This window comes from Arachis hypogaea, chromosome 2, assembly GCF_003086295.3.
Source record: "Arachis hypogaea cultivar Tifrunner chromosome 2, arahy.Tifrunner.gnm2.J5K5, whole genome shotgun sequence".
In the NCBI taxonomy this organism is placed as follows: Eukaryota; Viridiplantae; Streptophyta; class Magnoliopsida; order Fabales; family Fabaceae; genus Arachis; species Arachis hypogaea.
The window spans coordinates 398,037-408,517 of NC_092037.1; the positions used below are offsets into that span (position 1 = coordinate 398,037).

The 10,481-nt window shown below is 29.6% G+C and overlaps 2 protein-coding genes across 4 annotated transcripts; both read right to left on the bottom strand.

Moving 5' to 3' along the window:
* Positions 1-267: 267 nt before the first annotated feature.
* On the bottom strand, positions 268-1,443 carry LOC112730221 (uncharacterized). The gene is made up of 3 exons (XM_025780320.2): positions 1,246-1,443; positions 1,070-1,131; positions 268-653 (listed from the first exon to the last, which is right to left on the bottom strand). The coding sequence occupies exons 1-3, from the start codon at positions 1,301-1,303 to the stop codon at positions 534-536; spliced, it is 240 nt and encodes a 79-aa protein (XP_025636105.1). The 5' UTR covers positions 1,304-1,443; the 3' UTR covers positions 268-533.
* Positions 1,444-8,389: 6,946 nt separating this feature from the next.
* On the bottom strand, positions 8,390-10,257 carry LOC112730242 (uncharacterized). Of its 3 annotated transcripts, none has more exons than XM_072212266.1 (5): positions 10,107-10,257; positions 9,659-9,985; positions 9,439-9,570; positions 9,161-9,343; positions 8,390-8,694 (listed from the first exon to the last, which is right to left on the bottom strand). In XM_072212266.1, the coding sequence occupies exons 2-5, from the start codon at positions 9,971-9,973 to the stop codon at positions 8,635-8,637; spliced, it is 690 nt and encodes a 229-aa protein (XP_072068367.1). In that variant the 5' UTR covers positions 9,974-9,985; positions 10,107-10,257; the 3' UTR covers positions 8,390-8,634. The 3 variants fall into 3 exon arrangements, with proteins under 3 accessions (XP_072068367.1, XP_072068369.1, XP_072068373.1); XM_072212268.1 differs by having other exon boundaries at positions 9,659-9,981; positions 10,107-10,246; XM_072212272.1 differs by having other exon boundaries at positions 9,161-9,340; positions 10,107-10,245.
* Between the last annotated feature and the right edge of the window lie 224 nt (positions 10,258-10,481).

The window sequence follows — 10,481 nt, forward strand, 5'->3', positions numbered from 1 at the left end:
ACACCTCACAAGATCCTATAATAATGAACTTCACTCGGTGCTAGTACTAAGTATATACCGCATCAAGTAAACAAAAAGCTAAGCTTTCTTCCTATCAACAACTAATTTATCCAACAAACACTATATAGGCAGCGTGTGACGACACGAGTGTAAATTGTCTTTTATCAATAATAAGATGAAAAGATAGATCTGTAAATTGTATAAAGTTCATAGATGATTAGAGGCAAAGTTACAGAGGAGAGACAACTACCACAACAAAGTTGAATATACGAGCATAATTTGTTATCAATGAATATTAATATGTAAATGGAAATTCTTAGATTGTATTATAAAGTTCATAGATGGTGATTAGAGACAAAATTGTAGAAGAGAGACAACTATTACAATGAAATCAGTCTGCCTAATATACAGAGCTTGCAAGTCACAACCTTATGTGGAAAGCAGAAAAAAAGAAAGGATTATCGAACGTCAACAACTCTGTGATCCATCAAGGTTAAATACATCACCTAAAATCACAAAAATGAAGTCAAACCTCATTTATCAAGCTCCATTGCCTGTGCAGCTTTAGCTTTAGCTACTGCTGTCAACTTGGTCTTCAGCTTTCTCTTCCCCACTTGAAATCCACTTCCACCCTTCTTCTTGCCACCATCAACCTGTAAATATTTCCCAACAGAGAGTTAACACACACCCCACAATAAACAGCTACACACGAGTTTAATTGCTATGCAATGACAATGTAAGAGAGTTTTATAAGCCAATTAGATGTTTGTGTTTGCATTAGTTATGAGATAATGGTAGTTGAGTCAAACACCTTTGCTAATGCAACAGTGGAATCACACAGAGAAAGCAAATTTGATGCAGTATCCTCACTTAACAAAACTTCATATCATAGTGGTAAGTAGGATAATCACTTTTCCACACTCACCAAAAAGAGAAAGAACCTTTTACATCAAATTATCAAAGTTGGAATCTATAAAGGTACAGTAAGCTCAAAACATACATTCCTAACTTTCTTACACAAAAAATAGAAAATAAAAAAGGAATTGAGAAATTGAAAGGGGAAACTTACTTTCATCTTGTTTTTCTTTGCGTTGAGCTTCTGTTCTTTCTTCAGCTTCTCCTGCTTCTCTCCTGAAAGTGAATTTACCGCAACAACAGAACAATTAGAACACGAAAGCTTGAACTTTCAAAATTGGCAAAAAAGAATTGGGAAATTTTTGCAGAGGAGAGAGTGGCAGACAGTACTTTGGAGATCGAATTCGTACTGCTTCTTTCTCTTAGCGAGGTTGTTCTTCTTCGACATTTTCAATTGCTGATTGATGAACTCACAAATACAGAAGATTTGGGGAAAATTTTCGAGCCTCTAGGGTTAGGTATTTGATTACAGTGTGCGCTGAATCAGTTCGAGTTAAACCCTAATCCCACAGAAATCCGCAACTATATTATTAGAAGCCTTTTATTTTTCAGTTAATTACTTAATTTACATTTGGTCCTCTCAGTTTGCTCATTTCACATTTTCCTCCCCAAATTTGTTAATTATCATTTTCAGAGGCGCCGCAAAAAAGTATTTATCTGTTTATTAATTATTCTATTTTAATTTTGTAAGTTTGTAAAATTATAACATTCTTTAATTTTAAACTAAAATATAAAAATTAGATTTATATTTTTATTAATTTTAGATATTTATATTTTAAATTTATTAATTTACAATCATGAAAATGAAATGTCAATGTAATAAGTTATTCATATTTCACTAATTAAATATTTGTATGTATTTTACTGAATTAATAATGTACAAGATCATGAAATATTTCGTATTTTTGAATAAAAAATAAAATAATAATTTTTTATTTAAATAAAAAACCCAAAACGGCTGATATATTTTAAAGATAAACACAATGAAAATAAATTATATTCTTAAACAATTTTTTAATTCCAATTTTCATTATTATATATCTTTTGAAGTTGACTGTTATGCAACAAAATTAAAATTTTTTTGGGTGACTTAAAAGAAAATAAACAAAAATTAAAAGAGAACAAAAAAAGAAACTGCTTAATAAAGACAGTCCCGCTGAATATTATTTTCAAACTCCTTTGGGGAGAAAGGGTCCTCATTACGATCTTTGCCATGATGTCTACTACTGTATTTGCATCTCTCAAGGTCAACCGAAGATCAGCACGCCATTTCCAAGACATGATATCTCGGATTTTTAACACTAAATGATCAATAAACCCAGAGCAATTTTGTAAATTATTCACAATAGTAAAAGCCTCCACACAATCTGTCTCATATATAATGTCTCTTTATCCCTAGTCCCATGCTAAAAAAATGCCTCTCCAAATAGCAAACAACCCTCCTTGCAAAATGCTACGACTCTCAATTGTTCCCAGACAACCTCGTTGCCACCTTTCCTTCCAATCTCTGCTAACACAAGCAAAACCAACTCGAGCACCACTGTCAGGATAGCTAACATCACAATTAATCTTAAAGGTACCCAATGAGGGGGAATCCAAGAGCCACTAATGGTTGAGGGAATAGACAGTTGTTGCAACTCAAAAATATTTCGGAGCTCCTTTTCCAAGGACAAAGCCATACCAATCACCTTGTCTGTGGTCCAATGCTCATGAGGATGAAAGATCTCGTTATTCCTCGAACGCCAAATCCACCAGAGACCAGAAAAGAATCTAAAGGGGCGCTATTTGCTATTATGTAAGAATCAACTCATCAAATCCACTGGTTGACCGGAGATCTCTAAAGCTTGCCAAACTAGTTGGGCTTTTGGACAATCCCAAATACAAGGTAAAATCGATTCCTGATCTGAGAAATATCGTGGACAGCTATCCGTGTGCGAAATGCCCTTCCTAAAACGAAATGCAGTAGTAGAAAGAGCCTCCCGAAGACATAGCCAGGCCACAAATTTATGCTTTTCCAAAACATGTTGACGCAAAAACCAAAGCCAATTACCCCTATCCTCCCAACTAAACATCACAACAAAATTAAAATAATAATATGAGTTGTAGCCTGTAGGGTGTACATTATTCAGTCTGGTCTAATGATTCAGTTTGAATCTGAATATTTTAGAGATTAATTTAGTATAATTTTATCGAATTTTCGGTTGAATAAAAGTCTTAAAAATAGGCTTAGTCATTATTTAGGGTCGGGTCCAGGTTAAAATGAATCTGACCCTAAAAAAAAACTAAAAATATATATGTTTTAAATTAATTTTAATATTATGTTATATTAATTATAAATTTATTGTTTTATTTTAAATCACAATAGTTGAATTAAAAAATAGATAAAAAACATCAAATAAGAATTTATGGACAAATTCAAATTCAAATATGGATATCAACTTTTTGATAACATTTTTTTTTTTTACAAATAAGAACATCATAAATAAATTTCTTTATAAATAATTATTTTTATAAATTATTATTAAAATTTTAAAAGTTCAATTTTCATCCAATTTAAATTTGGTATAATTGTGATCTAAAAATATTTAAATTTTATTAAATTTAAGAATTAAATTAGAGTCTAAAAAATAAAACTAATGTATATTTAAAATTAAGTCTAAGTTAAGACAAATCCAATTTTATTCCTACATTCCTAATAAGTTGATTAGTTGCTCAAGCAAGATGAGATTCCCGTCGTCACTACCCACTAATTAAGATATATGAATTTTATTTATTTGATCAAAAGCCAAGGATATACTGGTCCTTGAGCAGTCCAAACAATAAATATACAAACTAGACATGATTAAATAATTAATCGCCAGCTAATCCCTTCAGATTTCATACAACAATTCGGCAAAGAAAAATGAAATAAAAAAGGAGGAATAAAAAAAATACTTCCGAATATTTTTAATGAGCTTATTAATTATTATTATTTTTTTAAATAATAGAGTTCAATACAATAAGTGAAGCAAGAGTAATAATAAACAAAAAAAAAAATAAAAAAAAATTACAAAAAGACTCATTAATTATTTTTTGTGCTCTTCCTTTTTATAGTGTATTCCTAATTTTATACTCATAAAAACATTTTCAATCACTTCACTCTTACTAAAACTCTGTCAAATCTATTGTAAGATCGCTAAGTATAAGTCCTCCAATAGGAGTGCACATAGCCCGACTCGACTCGAAGACCCGACCCGGACCCGAACATTTTAGAAGCTAATTTGGTGTGATTTCATTGGGTTTAGGGTCGGATAAGGGTCTCAAAAATAGACCCGATTATTATTTCGGGTCGGGTCCGGGTCATAGTTCAGGTCACCCAAAGTAGGCCCAGTGGCCCGGTCATCATACACAATTAATATTTTGTATTATTAGTAATAGATCATGGCTATTCTTATGTGAAATTTAAGTATTATAAATCTTAATATTTTGTGTTATTAGTCATTATAAGACTATAAGTTAATGTTTTATGTTTAGAATGCATAAGACTTTAGACTAATGTATAATATTGTGTTATTTGTATTAATTTAAATATTTGGTGTTATTAGACAATATTAGTATTGATTGTGGTTATGCTTTAATTTTGAAGAAGGGTTGGTTCTTGTTATATTTTTCTAAGTGAATTTTACCATGTCAAATAATGGTTGGAGTCTTGAAAATTTGGATATTTTTACATGCTAGTTTATAAGAATGTATCAACTTAATGTAATGTTAACGACCCGGTTTTCACCTGGTATAATTGTGACCCGAAAGTATATTGGTTTCATCGGGTCTAGGGTCGGGTTCGGGTCCAATAAATAGACCCGGTGTATATTCCGGGTCGGATCTGGATCACATCAAATCCGGCTTCACCCGATACATGTGCACCCCTATCCTCCAGTTGTATATCTTGTTGTATCAAATTCTTACTAAAACTCTGTTAATCTGACAATATCTTTTCTCCCCTTCACCTGCACAATCTCGTTGAAGTCTCCCGTAGAGACTGATATAATCCTGCAATATAACTCAATTTGTCCCACACAGCAAATTTCTCTTCTCTTGTATAAGCCACATACACCAAAAAAATCATTATTAAAAAATTATTTTTAATAAGACCCTTTCAACACATAACCAAAACTCTCCTAAATATTATTTCATCCCAAATTAACACTAAACCACTTGAGGCACCCTCCGATTTAACATATTTTCATCCCGCAGCATTGTTTCCCAAATTCTTATTACATCAAATTTCGTTACTTCTTGCCACTTAGTACTAAATAAGTCTAACATATTCAATATAATTTTTTTTTTTAGATTTATTATTATTATTAAGATTTAACTCATACATATCTTTAGAATATATATTAAGATAATTAATTAAAATACATTTTATAAAAAGTAAATATTTTTTATTTGTTTAATATGTTTGTTGTATATTTTGTTGAGTCAAGATTTAAATATTAATTCTTGTGATGATAAATATAATTAATGTTTCTTATTATGTGCATAACAATTACCAGATTGCTTTATGATAGAAAAATTGCTACACATTGTAATCAAGTCAAAAAAGAAAGTTATTTTCAATTAAAGTTAATGGCTATCTCCTTAGTGAGTGCAACGAACGACTACTACAACAATTAGGGAAATGATTTATACATTAAAGGAAATTATCAACAAGCTCTATATATGATGATTTGTTCAAAGAAAAAGGCAATCAATTTGAACTGAACTAGATTCAATTCACAACCTTTGCTGATATAGTTTTCTTCTTTGATATTTAGTGTGTTTCAATTTTTATGTTGTCTAGATTAAATTCTGATTGGGAGATATAGAAGATAAAAAAATATTCACTTAAGAGTTATTTCTATTTTTGTTTAAATGTTTGTCACGAGAGTTGTTTTTTTTTAGGTGGCACTTAGAGATTACTAAGTTTGAAATAATTTAGATGAGCGATAAAAATGTGAATAAAGTCGAACCAAGATATATTGTAAAAAAAATATTAAAATTTTAGATATAAATATAGAAAATCTAATGATATAATATAATCGTAGCATCTTTTAAATTCGATTAAATCAATTAGAATCTTACTAAATCAATTATATACATAAAAAATTGATTATTTTAAGTTAGAAATGAATGGATAGAGTTAATTTGTTGAATGGATAAGTAATAAAATTAATTGATTAATTCACTAGAAGAAAACCAAACTTTTGTCTCTCCATAAAATAACCAATTGTTTTAAAAGAAAAACTGTTTTCATTCACAAACTAATTGATTATTTGTAGGGTCGTTAAACGGGCTAACTTGACTTATTTAGATTCGACTGTTTAAGCTTGCTTTAATTATGGCCATAAATTTTCAGTTTGAATTGTTTATAGCCAGTTCAATGGGTTTAACGGATTGACCTATTTATTTTTTTATTTTATTTTTTAAAAAATATTTGTGACACAAAATATTATTTTTATGTCAAAAACTTTAATCAAACAGTATTTTTTTTGTTGATGGGGCGTATTTTCGAATCGAATCAGGAGAAATATTGTCTAAAAATGCTAATTGATTAAACTGTACCTGATCATTTCTATTTATCAAAAACTTCTCTATACTTAATATTAATCGTACAATTCTCAGAGATCCCTCATAATTCTGAATTAAAACCTTTATTTTTTGCTTGCTCTTAACTTTTAAAAGTGTCACATATAACTGTCCGTGTATAAAAATCAATCTCGATAAGTATAGATCCACGATTTTCAGCATATATCCTTGAATCTTGTTGATTATCATACCAAAGGACACTATCAATGGAAATTATTTTCTCTAAAACTTGATTGGAATGTTATCATTATTTGGAACCATAATAATCCTTGGGATTAATGCAATTCCTCTTATTTTGATCTCTGTCAGTATTTTCATTCAACTAAGTAATTTTTAAGTCTCCTAACCTATAGTCATGTACCATTATATAAGTCTGGTCTATGTTCCTAAGTAACGTCACCAAAACACCAATATAAATTATAAAATAATATATTATTTAAAATTTATAGTTATGTATGTATGGCTAAAAATATTATAGAAAAGAAATAAATACTTATAGTCAAAACTCTTAAGCTCTCTAAATTTTAATATACTTATAGTCAAAACTCTTAAGCTTTCTAAATTTTAATATAATAATGGACTGAGTGATTTTGCATGTACTCAATGAATTATTTTGTAAATTTTTCTCCCAATGTGTATTTTAATTTAGGTCCACTCTTATATCACATGAAGACAAAATAGTTAAAAACATAATAATGGCTAGAAATCTAAAAAACAAACTTAATAAAACTATCACAGTTGTTTTAGTTTATCCCATCTCATCAAGTTCTAACACAATAAAAAAAAAACTTATAAATTTATTAAAAATCTCTAAATTTTAGTATAAATTAATGAAATCTCTATAAAATTCAATTATTAGATCACACATTCACACATCATACACAAATCACAAAATACTAAAACATAAATTATACCCTAATCTAACCTTATTATTTATTCTAGTGGTAACTAACTCTATCCACTAAATTCCATTTTTTTCAAATCAACCTAATTGTTGTATGATTTAGTTACCACTAGACATACGTCATGTTTTATCATTTTTGTGATTTATGTATGATATGTGAACTAATCGAATTTAGTAGAGATTACATTAGTTTATGCAATAAAAAAAATTATACTTAGTAAAAAAAAATGTAGGTGAAATATTGTGTATTTATAAATAAGTTTTTGTTGTTGTTTTAGTCTCTTAAGCAAAAAATTTGATTAAACATAATAAATACGTTTAATAATATCATGTCTCATGTTAAACTATTATAGGACCGGTACAACAATTTAATGTAAATTGTGATAGGATGAAAAGATTTACTGATTTAAATTTAAAATACTTCACAAAATTAACAAATAATAAATAAATAATTTTTATAAATATTTTATTTTAATTCAAAATAATGCATTCTTATAAGTAATTAATTTTTATACCATTTAAAATTTTTGAGAAAATAAACTCTATTCGATAAAATTATAATAAAATTACTCTCATTTATAGAATAGAATGGTGACTTTTGTATAAAAAAAAATCTTGTCCAAACAAAATAATCATCTTCAATTGCAATGAAAATAATTAACAATGCATCACAGGACATATTGATTACCAATTTTTTCCATCTCCAACTTGAATTACAAATAGCAGAAGTAGAACAAATAATTAAAAATTCACAATTTAAATAAGAATCATTTATATATTGACCGAATGATCAAATATAATATTTATAGACTATGAAGAAGCTCAAATTTTTCAAAGTTGACAATTCGCGGCTAGTAAAACTTCTCGATGTTCAATGTCGATGTTCAATTTTAGGGTCATTTATTTTATTGAAACAACACAGAACATTGTCAATTGAAAGAAAATTTTGAAGCACTTCCAGTCTAAAACCACCACTCACAAATCGAAAATTATATTAATGGAGCTAAGTTAACGATAGAAGCTAGAACACTAACAAATTCCATAATATCTGTAAACAGTGCTCATCAGATGGCAGCTATGTCTATCATTGTGCTAATACACACTGCACTATTTCATGAGTATTGAAATTATATAACATCAGAGTTTTCCTTCGTGAAGAAACCATAAACACACAAATAGAACATGAACCTAAACACAAATTCCACAACTTAGGCCTGAGTTATACCAGATTCCTGAGATGTACCAGCATCCTGAGATGTACCAACTTCCTGAATAAATACATTAAAAGAGAATCTACATTAACTCCAATGCAAATAATCAATGAAAAAAATAGACTACCGCAACCACATGAAATATAAGGAGAAATGTTTAAATACAATACTCAATCAAAACTATGAAATACTTGAAGCCAATTATCAATATATATACAAGGAACATGAAGCTAAAATCAAATGAAATATCTTCATCTTGACAAGAAAAAAATAGATACAATATCATTAATAGTTTTGATGATTTATGACAGGCAGTAGCTATGATGACTCATGCAAGGAACTTAACAATCATAAATAATTATGAGTCACAATATAAGCAAACCTTATGATAAAGTAATCACAAAGCAAAACCATACTATCAAAGTAAAAATGTATCCACACACACAAACAACAAAGTCATAATTAGAATAAACAAATTAAAATGCCAAGATACACCCAAAATATGGATAAATGATGATGGTACCTGCGCATTACCAATCACACAGAACTGGACTTTGATATAACCATTGAATGATTTCCATACTTTGCTGTAAAAGGTTTGAGGTGCATCATCACCAGAGCGTGCATTGAAAGTAATGTAAAACATAAGGCCAGCAACAGCACCAGCATTAACGCGGACAAGCTTATCAAACTCAAAATTCACCTTCTACATAGTAATAACAACAATAAAAATAATCATTAGTGAATGAGATTATAGACATAAATAAAACACAATAAAGCAAAAACCATCATAGACACAACATTTTTGCGATTGTAGATTCGCAAGCTTTTCTGAATCATATCCTTCACAAGTTTCTGCCTATACTTATCAGTCATCGAATAGGGTCCAACTCCGCCACACAATCTACCTCCATAGTCAGGAACAATGAATCCCTGTAAACAACATAAAGATAAAAAAAACCCTAAAGAGTTAAATTATGAGATTATCAAAACAAAAAGCGTGTGGTGAATTTAAAAGAACCTGACTGCCGAAGAACTGTCTATAATATTCATTAATTTGTTCAGTAGTGAGTTCCTCATCAGGCGGAAGGTGTACAATAGAAGTTTCTTTCACCGTTTTCTTCTGTTTACCATCCCCATCATCCCTACCACTTTTAGCTCCGAGAGAAGCCTTACTAGTCGGACGGTGTACAGTAGAAGTTTCTTTCACCGTTTTCTTCGGTTTACCATCCCCATCATCCCTACCTCTTTTAGCTCCGACAGAAGCCTTACTAGTCGGACGGTGTACAGTAGAAGTTTCTTTCACCGTTTTCTTCGGTTTACCGACAGGAGCCATATCTCTCTCTAACTGTCAATTTCAGAATCAATCAATAAATAACAACGAAACAGGATAGAAGCACACGGAGTTTCAATTCAATGATGCACAAAATCAAACGTGTGAATCGGAGAAGAGAAGGCGGAGTACTTACGACAATCACTGGAGCTTATGATATGAACAAAGAGGTCGACGATTCTGATTCTGGTGAATTGGGGTTAGGGTGGTGCCTTCAACGTTGAATTCACGGAAGTATGTGTTGTTTATTGGGCATATACGTAGGCCTTTTTATTGGGCTGCTTGTTGGGTTTATTTTCATGATTTTTACTACTAGGTAAATGTTCTTGTAGGTTTATAATTGGTTTCCGTTTCATTTTATTTAATATTTTATAGCATCAACAAAAATAATGTATCTTTGATATATATAGTATTTAATTTTAACTGCAATAGTTAAAAGAAAAATAGTAATAGTAATATACATATAAATTTAGTTAACATGTCTTCAGATTACGTACCCAAAAAATTGTAT

Bases quoted from the DNA above. Each gene is read 5' to 3' on its own strand.
- LOC112730242 (XM_072212266.1), bottom strand. From the start codon at position 9,973: ATGGCTCCTGTCGGTAAACCGAAGAAAACGGTGAAAGAAACTTCTACT. The intron at 9,571-9,658 runs GTTCTTTTAAAT...TGTTGTTTACAG, and splicing joins GACAGTTCTTCGGCAGTCAG to GGATTCATTGTTCCTGACTA. The intron at 8,695-9,160 runs GTACCATCATCA...GTATTTATTCAG, and splicing joins GTGTGATTGGTAATGCGCAG to GAAGTTGGTACATCTCAGGA.
- LOC112730221 (XM_025780320.2), bottom strand. From the start codon at position 1,303: ATGTCGAAGAAGAACAACCTCGCTAAGAGAAAGAAGCAGTACGAATTC. The intron at 1,132-1,245 runs GTACTGTCTGCC...ATTCACTTTCAG, and splicing joins GTACGAATTCGATCTCCAAA to GAGAGAAGCAGGAGAAGCTG. The intron at 654-1,069 runs GTAAGTTTCCCC...AAATATTTACAG, and splicing joins CAAAGAAAAACAAGATGAAA to GTTGATGGTGGCAAGAAGAA.